At 41.4% G+C, this 17,397-nt stretch overlaps 1 protein-coding gene across 6 annotated transcripts in view; it reads left to right on the top strand.

The window, feature by feature from the left end:
- Nucleotides 1-17,397, top strand: part of MBD5 (methyl-CpG binding domain protein 5) — a 143,695-nt gene that overhangs the window by 107,187 nt on the left and 19,111 nt on the right. For 5 of the 6 annotated variants that reach the window (XM_051623500.1, XM_051623503.1, XM_051623502.1 and 2 more), the window contains one exon: nt 1,328-3,466. The exons of the other annotated variant lie outside the window; for it this stretch is intronic. In XM_051623500.1, coding sequence (XP_051479460.1) covers nt 1,328-3,466 — 2,139 coding nt within the window. The remainder of the gene's footprint in view (nt 1-1,327; nt 3,467-17,397) is intronic. 6 annotated transcript variants of the gene reach the window in all.

Genomic DNA, 17,397 nt, shown 5'->3' with positions numbered 1-17,397 from the left:
AATTGGGTTCTTGTGAGCAGAGGAATTTAAAGGCACCTCAGAATTCATTTGAACATGAAATATTTAGCTCATTACTCAAGTTTAAGTTTGCATATTCAGGGGCTGCATGCCAAGAATGCATTAATTTTCCTTTACTGAGCTAGCACTGCAAGCTGAATTGCAAATTCCCAGAGCAGCAAAACTGGCAGTAAGTCCACCAGACTTGGAGCTGCTTCTCATGGCATTCTACAAGTAAAACACTGGGGAAAAAAAGATTTTAAAATAAAATGTATATTAGTGGACAGAAAAGGAGAAGTGATCTTGTGCTTGTAGGGATGGTCTAGTCTCAAAACTGGAATTTACAGGAAGATTTTCCTTTGTAGAGGGGTTCCCGTCCCTGCATGTGCAAATATCCCCAAGGCCTTTATCCTGAAAACAAACATATAAGGTAGAGCCCCTTCTTCAAGTTAGCATCTTGTTGCAGAAGCTGCAGGAAAAGTCTTAATTCAGGAAGGTAATGCAGGGCAGGATACGTTGTTTGTCCTCAGCTTTTCAGCAAAGCAGTTCCCGGGAACAGATGAACTCAGAGGACTGGAACTCGGTGGCCGCGGTGCCAGTGAGAGATGTGGAGAAGCTGCCTCCTGCCTTGCACAGCCATGGGCTCTTAGGTCCCTGCAATTAAGTGGCTGGCTGATTAGAAATCTGAGCCAAAGCTTGAATGGGGGCACAGGTCCCCCCGTTCGTCCTCGTCGGGGGCAGCATTTGGGGCAGGAACCATTTCTCTGTTGGGCAAGGAGAAATAAAGTCTGAACCCTTGTTGGGCTTTGTTCCTTCTGTACTCAATAGATGGTGCCAGAGGCTCCTTTTCCCTGCGACACTGATCGCCTGCTCCTCCTGCCAGCTCTGCTGGCTGGAGCCAAAGTGGTGATGCTGGAGGTTCAGGAGTAGGACACCAGAGATGATGGTTAGAGGCAAAGGACAAAAATGGGGGAGGGGAAAAAAAACACACCACCTTTCAGGAATTGGTGTTTCAGAAAGACCATGCTGAGATAAATGTGTGTAGGTAGCAAGTGGGCTTGAAACTTAAGAAACACAAGGTTTAAAGTTGTCCATATTTGTGCAGGTTTCATATGGGACATGGAGCTAAGGTCCATACAGCTGCACTGTGTAGCAGGGGAGCATGCACCATTCCAGCAGCTACTTGGGGATTTAGAGATGATTTCTGTTTAGGCAAAAGTTTAGCCAAAAGGTTTTCTAGCTTGTGTGAATATTTTGCCACACAGTAGTTCTGTGCTGAAATGTGTGATACCAGATTTCAAAATAGTAACTGTTGTGTTTTTAATATCAGGTGCAACTCCAGTAGTTCCTACTCGAGCAGCAACTCCACGATCACTGAGGAATAAATCACATGAAGGAATTACAAATTCTGTGATGCCAGAATGTAAGACTCCTTTCAAGTTGATGATAGGGGCATCTAATGCCATGGGTAGGCTTTATGTGCAAGAAATGACTGGAAGCCAGCAACAAGAACTTCATTCTGTCTATCCTAGGCAGAGATTGGGTAGTAATGAACTTGGACAGAAGTCTCCGTATCGTGGCAGTCATGGTGGGATGCCCAGTCCAGCTTCATCAGGATCACAAATATACGGAGATGGCTCAATCTCTCCTAGGACTGACCCACTTGGAAGCCCTGATGTTTTCACAAGGAACAATCCCAATTTTCATGGAGCGCCCAACTCTAGTCCTATTCACATGACCAGGACACCTCTGTCTCCACCATCAGTAATGTTACATGGTTCTCCCATACAGTCATCCTGTGCAATGGCTGGAAGGACTAATATACCTCTTTCCCCAACCTTGACCACAAAAAGCCCAGTAATGAAAAAACCCATGTGTAACTTTTCAGCTGGTATGGAAATACCACGAGCAATGTTTCACCATAAACCTCCCCAAGGCCCACCCCCACCCCCTCCACCTCCTTCTTGTGCTCTTCAGAAAAAGCCATTAACATCAGAAAAGGATCCACTTGGCATACTTGACCCTATTCCCAGCAAACCAGTGAATCAGAATCCTGTTATCATTAACCCAACTACTTTCCATTCAAATGTCCACTCTCAGGTACCCGTGATGAATGTAAGCATGCCTCCTGCTGTCGTCCCTTTGCCAAGTAATCTCCCTTTGCCAACTGTAAAACCTGGTCACATGAACCATGGAAGTCATGTTCAAAGAGTTCAGCATTCTGCTTCAACTTCCCTCTCCCCTTCACCAGTGACATCCCCAGTTCACATGATGGGATCCGGGATTGGAAGGATCGAGGCTTCTCCCCAAAGATCACGTTCTTCTTCCACGTCATCAGATCATGGAAATTTCCTGCTGCCTCCAGTAGGACCACAGTCATCCTGTACTGGTATTAAAGTTCCTCCCAGGTCCCCAAGGTCAACAATAGGGTCACCGAGACCATCTATGCCATCTAGCCCTTCCACCAAGCACGATGGACTTAATCAATACAAGGACATCCCTAACCCATTAATTGCTGGAATGAGTAATGTATTAAATCCTCCCAACAATGCAGTTTTTTCTACTGCATCGGCTGGAACTGGTTCCTTGAAGAGTCAGCCTGGTTTGCTGGGAATGCCTTTAAATCAGATCTTGAACCAGCACAATGCTGCCTCTTTTCCAGCAAGCAGTTTACTCTCAGCAGCAGCCAAAGCACAGCTAGCAAATCAAAATAAACTTGCTGGTAACAACAATAACAGCAGTAGCAATTCTGGACCTGTTGCCAGCAGTGGCAACAACGAAGGACATAGCACTTTAAATACCATGTTCCCTCCTGCTGCCAACGTGCTCCTACCAACAACTGAAGGGCAAAGTGGCCGAGCAGCACTGAGAGATAAATTAATGTCTCAGCAAAAAGATCCTCTGAGAAAAAGAAAGCAGCCCACCACCACGGTGTTGAGTTTGCTGAGACAGTCTCAGTTGGACAGTTCTGGAGTTTCCAAAGCTGGATCGGATTTGATAAGAAAGCAAAGTCAAAGCTCCTTTCCCATCAGTTCTATGTCCCAGCTACTTCAGTCCATGAGTTGTCAAAGCTCTCACATGAGCAGCAATAGTACCACCAGCTGTGGGAGCTCAAATACTGCTCTACCTTGCTCTGGTAACCAGATGCATTTTGCAGATACCAGTATGAACTCTGGCAGTCTCCAGAACTCGCTGGCACAGAGTTTACCCCTGCGAGGGGAGGGTGTGCACTGCCAGAACACAAACACTAATTTTGGCCACGGCACTAGCCCGGGCACAACCAACCATCTTGCAGGTTTAATAAATCAGATGCAGGCTAGTGGGAACTGTGGGATGCTCAGTCAGTCAGGAATGGCTTTAGGAAATTCATTACATCCGAACCCACCTCAGTCGAGAATCCAGGCATCCTCCACTCCAGTGATACCAAACAGCATTGTTAGCAGCTGTAATCAAACAAGTCCTGAAGCAGGTACGTTTCCTTCTAAAAGGATCCCCCTATGTTTGACTGCTTGGGAATATATGATGACTGTTTTTAAATGGGTTCCTTCTGCATATCTGCATTTTAAATCTGAGTTTACCCATATGAAGAGTGTGCCTATTTCATGCTGATACCCAGATGCTCAAAAATAAAACAAGTAAGAAAAAAAACAGTGGTAAACTAAAATATATCTCCCTCTTACTGCACAGAATCATCCTGGCCTCATTGCTGAGACAACTCTTGCTTCTGTTAACTTCCACACACTCTGCAAAAATAAAATCCATGCACTTTTGTACAGACCCAAACCTCAGCTTTTGTAGTTTGCCCTAAAAGAAATTGGGGTTTTCTGGCAGCATGTCCTGCTACTTCAACCCTAGAATGGTGTGGCTGACCTGGCTGTGTATGTCCAGGCTCTACCTGTGTGTCCTTTACTGCTTGCACTAAAGAGTTGCTGTTATCAGAGATTGGAGCAGATAAGTAGGAGTACAAAAGTTGACAGAACAACCCTTTTCAGGGACAGTGCCGGGGAGTGCCAAGTCTTTGTTTGCCTTTATCATGCTAATTCTACTAAGGTGGTAATTAAAGGGTTGAATAAACTGTATATTCAGTTGGAAGAGTGTAGTGAGAGTCCCTGGTTTATTCATCAGTGAGACCTTGGAGAGGAAGCAGGTAGGCTGCTGGTACTGCCTCTGTGCTGCCTCACGATAAAAGGGACACGGCTCAAAAAAGTGTATTTCATTTAACTGCTACTGGTTGAGCAGAGTATGCCTTCTGGTAAGATGGTGCTATGTTAATTTCTTAAGCAGAAAGAAAACCTTCTGTGTGGTATTTCAGTCTTGGTTAGTTTCCAAAGTGTGTGTTTGATGGAGTCACAACTGAACCATCTCAGCTCAAACAGACGGGACTGAGAGTGTGTGGCTGGTCTTGCTTATCAGCCCAAGAAAGAACCTGATATGAATTTCTGAGTTGTTTATTCTTTGAGATGTTTATTCTTTGAATACTGAACAGAATCATACAGAAAAATATATAAAAATTAATTTTCAAATATTATGCTGGTCACAGCTTTTGGTTACGTTTAAGGGTTTCTTTGCTCTGGCAGGGGGGTTGGACTAGATGATCTTTCAAGGTCCCTTCCAACCCCTATGATTCTATGATTCCATTCCTACAAGAAAAAGGCATGTTTTTTTCCTTGGCTATATGGTGGTTTGTGTTGCAAGCAAGCAGCTCTTAATCCTTGCTTGGCTTTTTTGCCTTGTCATGCTGACAAAGAGGAGTATTTCCTGATAGAGTCTGCCTTTTCTGAGACTTTGTACTCTCTTCTGAACAGAGCAAAGGTCTGGTTTTGCCTTAGGAGCTTGCTCCCCAGTCCCACTAAGCATACTGCAAAATCCCTTTAGCAGGAGCTCATCGGGTTTCCACCTCCGTTGTGTTCAGTGGGGACCAGGGCATGGGTTCTGTATTGTGGCTGTCCACCTGGCTGTAGAAAGCCATGACGTTGTTGCAGCATTGGACTGAAGTAAACTGCCCTCCAGAGAGCAGAAAAGTCTGAAGGTTACATGAGATAAGAGCCTGCGTGCCAGTGGTCACTCTCAAGAAGCTGAACTACAGTAATCTGCCCCATGTGGGGTAAGGATTGAGAAGGGTCAAGATTCCTGCACGAAATTCAGACTGGAACCAAGTAACAGAAGCTTTGCATTATAGAAAAGTTGTCAATAAAATGTTGCTGAACGACTGTTTAAGGTGGGCTTCTAAGAACAAGAATCCAAGTTCATCACCATGTGGGATCTTCTCGTTCCTGCCCCATCACTTTGTCCCAGCCAGACCTACAGCTGTGCCCTGCTTTGGTGTGGTGGTAGGTGGGAACCTACCACAGCTTGTCAGCATTCCTGGGTTAGCTCCTCAGAGCCTTAGCTTCTAACCCCAGTCCTTGTCTGGAGGCAAGCTGAACTCCTTCCTGAGAAGAAAAATGCACCAAAACAAACGTGTGGATGTGTCAAAAGGCCCATGAAGAAAGGTTTCAAGAGCACCAGCCAACTCAGTTATCATCGAGATAGGAATGGAAATATGTATAGAACCCAACCTGGGAACCTCTGTTCTGCTGTGGCATTTCTAGAGAACAGTATTTCTGATACCCTGGAGATAACTGGTAGAATTCTAGCAGTATAACTATAGGGTCTTCACCTGACATTTGTTTTTCATCTAAATGATAAATGGTAGTTCTGTGTATGCAAAGACTAGAAAGATTTGAGTATGTTCTCTTCCTCGCTGCTAAATTGGTTTGTTTCTTCTTTTCGATGCTTGCATCATCCACACAACCTGCATTTAATGGTTTTGTTAACAGCCATGGTGGCTCAAAGCCGGGAGACCTGTAGTTTTCTTCTGTACAAAGTGGTGTCACATTCTGTTATCTTTGTGTTATTCCCAGGAGAAAGGCCCTAAAACTGCAGAAACCTTCCTCCAGCCTCCCTGAGTCATCCCAGCAGCTCCTGGCTCAGGTGGAAGATCTAAATTTAATCCAGAGCTGGGAAAATCCAGAAAGGGGCATTTTGTTGCCTTTGCAGGAGAAATGGAAGGGTTCTTTCTGTGAAACAAGTGTGAAATGTTGAGTGGTTTGCATTAATAATAAATACAAGTTAGTTACCGGTTATGTGGACAAAGCTGATAAGAGATACACTGAGAATTATTCTGCACAGAGATAGTTTTGCAGGATGGAGCAGTGTGAACTGTGGGTTCAAGAGCAGTTTAGCTGAGTGAGATGTCTTCAGGAAACTCTTGTGTTCATAGTTGAGTTTGTGGGGTTTTTTTGTTTGGTTTCTTTTTGCTTCAAGTATTTTAATTGCTAAGTCTGTTTGCTCTTTCTGTGCCAGCATTCAGAATAGCTACGAATCAGAAAATAGTTCCTGAGAGAAAAAATACTGAGAATCACCACAATTAGATAGCTGGTTATTGCCTAAGCTTTTAATTATATTTTAACCACATGGACCAAGTTGTAGTATTCTAGCTTTTGTTTTCTTCTTCCGCAGATAATATCTTTGGTTTCCAGGTAACTTTCAGTATGAGTGTGATGGCATTAAAAGTTAACAAATTCAAAAATAAACATTTCTGTTTATGCTTTTGCAGTTTTCCAAGTTTGAGCCCTTGAAAACCAGTTATGCTCAATTTTTATTAACAATATTAGTCTCTCAGTTCTGTAGTATTTGGGTTGCAGACGCTATTTAATAAGAGCTGTCTTACAGGAGGAGCCAGCAACAGATCTGCATAGATGATTTAGGTCTATTCCTTTGAAAAGAGTCCGTTTGTTGCCAGAAGGCTGGGTTCTAGACTCATTTTTTCTAATGAATGGTGTTAATATTTCTGTCAATTTTGGACATCGTATTCCTCATTAATCAAGCACTCAGACTTCTGATACAATCTAAAGGTAGAAGCCAGTTTGGCATCTTTAAGATTTATTCATTAAGCCACTCTGCCTCACTTTGGATTTGTCTGGGTTTGTTAGTTTTTTGTAAAATGGACTGCATCACTGTCTGATAATATCCTATTGTAGAATCTGGTTCATTAATTGTTTTTCTTGCTGTTAGTATGTGCGTTAGTCCAGAAGTTCATGGTGTAGAAAAATCTGTGTGTGTGTTGAACATTCAATTTGCAAATCCTGCTAAGGATGCAATGTCTGTAAATGATGTGATAAATGAAAACAAATGAAAAAATATTTGGGAGAATAAGCTTATATGCAGCTGATAAGGGAAATCAAAGCAACTAATATAATAACTATAGTGACTAGAAATAAAGTGATAAGTTGTCTCAAATATCAGGACATCTGAAATACGAGAAACTCTAGGTCTGGAAGTTCAGTAGTGACAAAAAAAGGGCAGGTTTAGCAAATGAAGTTATGTCCCTTCCTTAAACTCAGAACAGTCATTTTCACTCGTGACATTTACAGAATAGAAAATAGTTAAATATAATTAAATAGGGAGGAACAGAGAGGACCAATACCAAGCAGTGAGGAGCTTTTATCCCACTCAAATAGAATTTATTTTAATACAGCCAAGTGCAGTGTAATATAATTGGGAATGGAACATTGCTTTGGAAAACAGTGACTCAAAGAAGGGGTTTTGGAGGCTTTGACTTAATAGACATTATGCAAACTGTCAGATCAGTGATGTTGAGAAAAGAAACCAAAACAAAACTCCAAAAAAGCTAGAAAAAAAGAAGCTGGGTGGATCCTTGGAAACACGAAAATGGAAATACGCAGAGGACCTGAGATCCTCCTGACTCTGTGTGCTTGAGAAAACCAGTGAGGATGTGGTGTTCTGGCTAGTGCTCACTCCTGGTGAAAGGTACAGAAAGACTGGAGATTTCAAAGGAGGGCCCCAGAGCTGGTGTGGGTGGTTGCTAATCAGACCTGGAGCTGTGAGGCCTGGGGGCAGTGCTGTGCTTGGTCCTGCAGCAGATCCTGAAGTTGGGCTCACCTGCCAGACTGAGCTTGTCCCTGATGCCGGGGAGTCGAGCAGGATGAGAGGTATTCCAGCACCTGGGAATGCTCTGGAATCTGCTCTTTTAAAAAGCAGTCAAGAAATAGTATCACTTTCTGTAAGTATTTATACTGGGGCAGCAGCTGAATTATTTTTCCCTTGCTGGCAGACGTGCTGACAGCTTCCAGTGGCTGAAAGGTGGTCAACTCAGCATCAAGGAAATGACTGGTTCCCTTTTTGGGAGAATGCTAATCACTGAAGCACTGTAGCAGAGGGTGTGTTATGTATGAGAACAGAAGGAGCCATAAAAATATTTCCCAACCCATGTGTGGATAGGATCATTCTGAGGGACAGAGGTTCTGACTTCAGCATCTGCTCAGCTCCCTTCCCCTTGTGCTGCCCTCATGCTGACTGCTCAGAATACTTCTACTATCTGTGTTAACCATTATCATGTCACCTCAGTAGCAGGATTTAATGCCAACATAATCCAAAAGGATTTGTGAAAGATTTGTTTTCTGCCAGACTGATGGTTGGCTAGAGCTAGTCAGAGAGGAGGGACCAGGGATTGCCTTCCCTTGGCAGAATCAGAAACCAGCTTGGTGAGAATTTTTTTTACACCTCAGAAAAAAAGTCTTTGTTTTTTTCTTCTCCAGCAACATGGGGTATGATCTCCAGGACGTGTCCCACCTCTGACAATTTGTAAAGTACTGTTTTCTGTTGCTTTTTACCTGTAGCACCAAAGCTGTGTCTCCTGAGGAATTAATTGTTCTAGTCTAACAGAAAAATTAATCCTTAATCTAGGGGGGAAATACTGATGTGTGCTATGAGCTTTGAGCAATATCACTTCAGATTTTAAGTTCTGTGAACATGAAGGGGGGGTTTTTTGGTGGTTTGCAGCAGGTATTCTCCCTTTTCTTCTCAGAGAGCTGTGAATTTAAATTGGATGGAAAGGAATGGTGCTGTGGTTGCACCTGTGTTTTGATGACATGAGGAACCTAAAGCATGAAGTGTTGTTACATGAGTAGAAGATTGCCTGTAGTACTGGATGTAGTGGTCGTCACCAACATGGTGCAGGCCCCTGCTTCTCTGAAAATGGTCATTCCTGTGCATCAAAGACAATGGGGGATTTTATATCACATGAAACAAGTACAAAGTGGCATTTTCTGGTCTGTTAGCCTCTGGATTTGCTCTGCAAAATTACTTCTGCATGTCATGGAGTTACAAAATCAGTTGAACTTTTTGACTTTGCATTCAGAAGAGTGGCTGGCTGGCATCCTTTATGGGGCTTGTTACATCTTAGAAAAGTTTCTCATTAAGCTGAAATAACCCCTAGACAGGATGCCAACCAGCAACTCTCCTAATTGTAAGGGCAATTGGAATGGTCTATTGATTCTTGCTTTTGTTGTTTATGTAAATGTACCAAGGGACTTTACTCTTGTTTGGGGGAGTGTGGTGTGATTATAAGGAACTATTGTTCCTTAAAATCTGGTGCTGCTTTTCAACATTCTACCCTATTTTCCTTGGATATTATTTTGAGGAGACAATAATTTCCTATTCAAATGAGAACTGTAAAGACTGGGGTAAAGATTCTACGTGAAGAATAAGATTTCCAACTACATGTGGTAGGTCGAGTTGGCTCCCTACCCTGCCACTGAAATGAATATTCTCATATATTTGCCTTGATAGAACTCTTGATAGAAGATTTATGCACAAAACCACTCTCATTCTGTGTACACAGAGGAATTACTGACTTAGTAGGCATCAGCAATATTAGGTAAAACTTTGTTCTCAACATGATAGACTTTTATGCAGTTGGTGTAAACATACTTGCTGCCATCTTCTAGTTAACCAGAATCTTGCCTGGTTAGTGTTTTGACTGTCATACCTTTTTAAATAGGAATTTATATTATTAAATGTTGAAGGATTTCTAAAATAGAATAATAAAATAATGCAGAAAGGTTATTTTTTTATCAAAAATGTATGAGGAAAAACTGAATTAATTACATGAGATTTCCCAGACACATTTAGCACTCCACATCTGAAAATATTCTCAGGCAGAACCAGTGGACAATTCCAAAACTTGCTTGGAGGGTGGAGTGGGGACTCATGAAATAAATAATGCTTTCTGTTGAATTTGTAGTTTCCCAAATGTGCAATAAAATGCTTTAGCTCCTCTGCAGTGCATCTCCCACAACTGTGAATGGGGGAATGATACAGGACAAGATCAGACTAAGTGCCAGCACTGAGTAAATGCTGAAGGGCTGGTCCTTCATTTGTGTGCTGCTGTGTTGACAGTTTTTTACTAGAAAACTGCTGCTGCTTTCTGTTAACAGCTAAGCATGTAAGAACAGTTTTCCCAGAGTAATTTTTAAAACAGCAGTGATGGTAAACTGTAGAAGCTGGAGGAGATAAGGGCAAGGAGAAGAGCCAGGTCTGAAATTCAGTTATGTTTGTTGTTTGTTTTGGTTTGTTGTGGGGTTTTTTTGGTTTTTTTGTGTTTTGTTTTTTTTTTTTAGAAAAGCCTAATTTTAAGGATTTCTCTTGTCCTAGAAAATGTTTTGGGCTCTTTGCCCTTCCCCCAAAATTTTGACAGGGTCACTTTGGGCTGAGTCACTTTTCAGAAGATGCAGAGACCTCTCTAGTCCTATCTGGTTTTTTGTTCTTAAAACAGTCTGCTAAAGCAAGAGTTTGAAAAACACTGTTAAGAACAGGGCCAACATTAGAGGTGTTTTGTTGTCAGTATAAAAAGAAGCTGATGCTGCAGCAGTGTCGTGCCACTGGTGGCCGTAGACTCAGCTGCTCCAGTGAGGAGTGTGATGTTACAGATTGGCAGGTAAATCTGTTCTACACAAGAGCACATTCTGTGCAGAGGGAGGATTGTATATGAGAGGAGTCCAGGTTTTTAACTGGTTCTGCTGGGCTGAGATGGATGTTTTATTTATTGGTTCATTGCTGGTGATTTCTCTCTGGTCTCTGGGGAGCACACGAGGCTGATAAGCTGAACAACTGACAGTGGTTTGTGCTTGACTGCTGAATTAGGGGTTCTTTGGAACTGAGAGTACTGTAGTTAATGTGATACCAGATACATATCTTAAATGCTTTCCATTCCAAAAAGAAAACAGAGAATGTAATTATAAAAATGTATAGCTTTTGGTTCTAAGTTTATAGCTAAGTGATGGAATATGTAGTTAAAGCAGGAACATGTTGTCTCCCAACATTTAAGGAACATCAGGTCGTATCACTTCCATCACCAATTATACTTCTGTGAAAGTTAACTCACTTAAAATCACCAATTTAAAAATATTGCTGCTGAGGCAAACTATGTGTTCGTATCTCAAAGCTGATATTAATTCTTATTTCATATTAGTATTGCAGTTGCTTTTGCAGGCCTGAAGCATGGATTGATGTGGCAGAAGGGTCACAAACCATTTGAGATAGGGTAGTAATTACAATGCCTAAGTGATCTCTTGTACCTTCACACTTTCATCATCTCGGGGTAAGGGATGCAGTGAAAGTTTCCTCCCTCCACTCTCACTGAAGCTTTTTGAAAGGATCTTGCAGATTTCATCTGCAGGAGCTGCTGAGTTTTACCCTTGGAGAGGATGGAAGTGGTGGAGGTTTGAGCAGGAGGCTCATTACGAGACCAAGGAGTTGAATGTGAGTTTCTGGCAAAGGTTTGCAAAACTTGAAATGCTCTGAATTTAATAAGCACTAAAGAAAATATAAAATGTAAAATAAAGCTAGGTGCATTGTTATTGAATATGCAGAAGAATTGAGGAAGTGGTGTGTGTAACATTTACTTGTTTTCAGCTCTTACAGTGTTTTAGATATTAATGCCTAATGAGCAAGTTCTGTACTTTTAGTTTCCTAAGTACTTAATATACCTGTCCTGCTGGTTATTTTTATTCTACAAACTCCAGAAATGTACTGTTAAGACTATTGAAATATTAGGCTACATAGTGGATAGTTTCTTACAGAGAAATTAATTGTAAAATATTATTTCCATTATAATTTTCTACTTGCTAACTGCAATTTTTTTAGGAAAATACATATATAGTTAACGTTCTTTAATTTAGTAGAAGTAATTTTAGCATCTGTGGACTGCAGGAGTTTGCTTTCAGTTTGCATTGTTTGGTTTATAAGGAAGCTGAGCATTATTCTCAGTAAGTGAAGTCATTACTGTTCCTACATGTTTTTATGCAGACACAATTCTTCTGATGATGCAGATATGATATATGGTTTTTTGACTCTTTCCTTTTGCTTATTTTGGTAACAGTAGCTCATACTCCAGCTTCTCTTTCTGAAGACAGCCCTTGGAGCTTGCTGCCCAAGTCTTCATAGTGTTCAAATCTTAATATTGTTTATAAAACAGGACTTATGATAATCCTCTTGCTGTGCCCTGCCATCGCAACACCAGGGTGTGTTCCTGGATGTTCCTCTCTTTCCTGGCAGGACAGTGCTGAGATATGAATGATAAAAATCTTTCACTCTTTATTTCTTTATTTTAAGTGAGCAGAAAGAGAGAACCTTCTCAAGCACAAACTGATTTCACAATACCCATTTTTTTATTGCATCTTCTGAAGAATACCTGCCAAGCAATATTTGAAAAAAAAATTTTAAAAAGCACACAGATAAAATCCACACAGGAAAATAAACCTGCTTTCAAAAGAAAGCAAAATAAAAACATTAATAAGTAAAAGACTACAGTGCACAAAGTAGTATTTTTAAATGTACATCGCATTCAATTTCCATTTGCTTAGTCCCAAAATATTTATCTGACCCTCTGAGAGAACAGTAGATCTATTTTTTGGCTCCCTGCATGTTTCTTCTCACTGCATTGCAAAGACAGTTCCCTTCTCTCAACAAATGGCAGAAGAACTTTTGGCAGACATCTGTGTCTGCAGGAGCTGGACTCTGGCAACCAGCTCAGGCTTTTTGGCTTTTAGTCTGTGACCTTCTTTTTTTCATTCTGCTTTCACTCTTAAGAGGTTCTGATTATTGAGGGCTGCTGTTTACTGAGCTGATGTGCACGACGCCTTGGGTATCCAGGATTGGAAATAGCATGTTTTTATGAAACTTGGAACCAAACTTGTGATTTCCTTTTAGCTTTCAACTCCCATTAGTGTTGCTCATCAAAAGCCTCCCAGCTGTCATCTGAGAGCCTGGATGCAATAATGATGAACCATTTCATGGTGGAGGTTTAGATGAGCTAACACATTGTCAAAACTCTTCGGTGCTGCAGTACATCACCATTTCTCCTGGCTCTCATCCTTCTCCAGGCCTGAAGGAAGTGCAGGTGGTCAGGGCTGCACTCCTGCTTTCCTTACAGCACTGCTGGCCAAGACAGCTTGTTTACATAGGGACCTTTGTTCAGTGACAACCACCATCTGGTTTCCACTATCACCCTGCTCTCTTTGAAAGCTCTAGTAAATACAATATATGGATCTAGATGCCACTTGGAATAAAAGAAGGACCTCAGAGCATGTCCAGAGTCAGTTCCAGATCTCTGCTGCTATGCTTTGGTGTTTCAGCCTAATTTGAAGTGCCTTTTCTTCCCAACAAGAGGAAATGGCCTCAAGTTGCACCAAGGGAGGTTTAGATTAGATATGAGAAGAAAATTCTTCACTACAAGGGTGATTGAACACTGGAACAGGCTGCCCAAGGAGGTGGTTGAATCACCATCCCTGGAGGTGTTTGAAAGATGTGGGACTGAGGAACCTGGTTTAAGCACTGGATTTGGTAGAGTTGGGTTAATGGTTGGTAGAGTTAGATTATGGTTGGACTCGATGATCTTGAAGGTCTATTCCAACCTGACTGATTCCATGATTCTTCTCTTGTGCTTACAGTGTAGCTTATACCCTTGTGTTGGTGAGGTTGCATTTTCCATGCCATTTCACAGAACTCTCCACATCTTCACACTGCTGATGCTGGGCATCCCTGTCTTCTCATCACACCTGCTCTTCATGCGAGGCAAAAAAAAACCAGAACTGCTCACATTCGTCTTGGAGATGCAATTTTGAAAGTGGAGGAGGACAGTTCAGAGGGCTGCCCAAGGGCTCTCATGGTCCTCCTAGAGGAAGATGGCCTTCTGCACCTTGTTGCTGCAGCACCATCAGTAACAATTACAGAAATTATACGTTTTTTATAAAGAGGAAGAAATAAACAGTGGAGATTTTGTCTTCTGGGCAGGCGCCAAAGATTCAGAAGATGTCTAGTGGCACTATAGCTTAATGAGGGTGGTGTGCATGCATTTCTTCATCTAGAATATTGACTTGTTGGAGTTGGTGTTTTGGAAGGGATCCAGAAATCATGTTCTGTCTGTTGCTGGAGGTAGATTTGTCCCAGAATGCAGCAGTAAATGAGCTATTACCCAATTCAGGACCTTTCTATACCAGTTCCCACTGTGTCTTTCAGTGAGACAGGCTGAACAGAAGCTGGGGGGGAATATTTGCCTGTTTCTTCTTTTCCTGCTGCAGTCTGGCTGCTCATCGCCTCTTCAACTCCCGAACTTCTCAAGTCTGGATTCAAATAAGGACACATTTTCTTCCTCCTACTCAGAATCCATCAAGATATTTTTTTTTCCCCCAGTAGCAATTAATTGCCTAATTAGTCTGGAGAAAGGGCAAGTGTTGAATATGCTCTAGACCTCTCAGGTGAGCTCTCCTGAAGCAGTGTTTGAGGGGGGGATAGAGATCAGAGTAGTGTTTGACAAACACCTAGCAACAATTTTAGAAGTCTGAGATTTGCTTCACAGCAGATACTCCTCCGTGTGGTTGTTTAACTGAGTGGAATGGAAAACTGGATCATAAATAAATTAGAAACAGAGATTAGGTCCACTTGAAAATACCAAAATTAGGTTTTCTTTTCCTGGGAGCTCTGTGTGTAGAATACTTTCCTCACGCCTGAATTAAAAATCTATCCGTGTGCTACTGATCTCTGGTAGTTGGGGAAGCCTTTCCAAGCCACAAAGGGAAAGCCTGTGCATCCCTCTTTCCCAGGAATAAAGAGTTTCCAAAGAAAATACTGTCAGAAACAACCTCATGCCTTAGAAGATCCAGTGTAACAGACTATCCCTGCAGGTCAGGCCAAGCTTGGTGGCTGCCTGTTTTTATCAATGTGACAGCAAGATTTTATGTGGAAGGTCATTTACAAGTGGGAGGAAGAGCCTTCTGAAGATGTTTGAGTATCACCTGGTCCACGCTGAAGTAGATTATAACTTGAGAGACTCACGTTTAGTGTGTCTCCAAGTGCAGAGTTTTGCTTCAGTGATCAGTTTTTCAGCCAACATCACTTAAGAGGCCTGATGTACATGAGTAGATTAGGCATCCATCTCATGTCACTTGAGTGGTACAGCTGATTCTTCTCTTAAAACCATCTAGGAATGGCTTTGTCATGGTATTTCTTCAATGTGTGGTTTGGTCTGTGGGGTCTTTCCCATTATTCAGACCCTTGGAGTGTCAGTTCTGGATACTGATTTAAACAAAAAATAGTATTTCCTTTTTTGTGTGCAAATAGGTACCTGGTGGTTACTGGTGTGTGTGGCTGTGGGCTCTGTGACATGCTGATCCAGCAGTTTGAAACTGCTATAATTGGCTGTGTTTTCTTTTCTCTAGTGGAGAAAAAAAAGTTTCCTTTTAGTCGCAAACATTGTAAAGACTTTTCTATTTGTTTTCTAAAAATGCAATTTAAAATATTTCAGAGATCAGAAAAAAAAAAAAGGAAGATGTGCAGCTATAGTTTAGTTTCTCTGGGATCTGTGTGCTTGAATTTGGGTAGCCAGAGTGTATGGTTGTGTGTTGAAAACAAATAGTAAACATCTCACATTGCATTTAATTTCATGTTATGCTGGTCACTTGCATGAACTGTTTTACTATGGGCTTATTTACAAATATAGCAAAATACTGAAAGGGGTTGGGGGGAAGGACACACATGAAAAATCTTCTTCAGGTGTCATGTCAGTAGGTCTTGTGCACCTTGATGTGTAAGCACGGGCTGGAGAAAATCTTCCTTTTTCCTGTTATCTTCCGTTTTGGGGAGACATTGCCAGGAGCTGCTTGTCTCCAGAAGCAGGTGACCAGCAGTAGACAGATACATGGGCAGAAAATCTCAGCTGCCAGAGCTGTGGGTTTCGTTCCTCTGCACCAAGAGGTTGGTCCTTCCTGTCTTCATCTCAGGTTTGAATGATTTCTGAGCAGCTGGTCTGATTAGCAGCTTTTCATTGCCCTTTGAGGGCCTGGGTATCCCTCTCTCAGGTACCCATGAGGCATTTGCCAGGCCTGAGGCTATCAAGATGCAGATCATTTGCTCTTTCTGCCTAATGGGAAATGTTAAACACGAAACCCTAAGTGGAAATCCAGGGGGACGTAAAGTTCCAGTGCACGGTTGGGTTTTTGTTCCTCAAGTGTGTATCTGGTTTTTTGTTCCAAACTGCTGCCTAGAGAACTGTACTTGTCATGAAACAGCTTTTATTGCTTTGTTAACATATTTCTCATCACACCAGAATAGGATATCCTCTGCTTAATGATTACAATTTGTTCTCAGTTTGTTTTGTTAATTTATTATTTCATTTCTGTACTGGAATGTGATAATGGTACCTGGGAGAGAGAGGGTGTGATCTTTCTCCGTTTGAGTTCAACACAGTGTGTTAATTTTGTACCTTTTTGAGTTGTCACAGTGTTACAGTACTTGAAAAATGCTATTTTTAGTTACGAATTATGTAAAGATTTGATTCAGTTCTTACCCGTCACCAGTGTCGTTGCATGTCCCTTATCAAATACTGTTTGTTTAGAAAAATGGTAATTGATACTTTCTGATAATCAGTACCTTCTGATCTCTATCATGTGACTTGTATTTGCTGGGCAGTTGAGAATGGAGAATTCTTTTACTGCATCAAAATCATGGTTAAATATTGATAATTTTACAGTTTAATATACGTGTAAATATGACGTTAGTACTTGAATGTTCCCCAATGGATAAGGCAGAAGGGCATAATTCAAGGCAATTTCACTGGCTTTAATTCTCCTAGTCTTCTCTCATATGGTTTTTCTGTATTATTACAGTAAATTCAAAACTCTGCCTTAAGTACAAGACAATGTATCATCTATTTTATACTTCAGATTTCGTAAAGGGGTATAAAAATACCCAAATAAACTTTATTCAGTATTTGCTCCCTCTTTCCATGTAACCCCCTCATGTACCCACACACACCCTTTCATGCCAAGGGATGGATATGAATAGACCACCCAAATTATTTACTTGCTTTTTCTTTATAAATGGATGGGGTTTTTTGTCTGCTAACCTACCCTGACCATAATACATTTTCTCGTTAGATTTTATTATCGTGACATGTAGTCGTCATCTTTGTCTTTTTTCTTCAAGAGTCCAAAATAATCCTTTAAATAATAGTTGTTTGTCTCTACCATTGTTCCTTCTGCCTAGTAGTTCATTTCATCC

This window comes from Apus apus, chromosome 6 (assembly GCF_020740795.1).
Source record: "Apus apus isolate bApuApu2 chromosome 6, bApuApu2.pri.cur, whole genome shotgun sequence".
NCBI classification, from domain to species: Eukaryota; Metazoa; Chordata; class Aves; order Apodiformes; family Apodidae; genus Apus; species Apus apus.
This window is presented reverse-complemented; position numbering and strand designations above follow the sequence as displayed.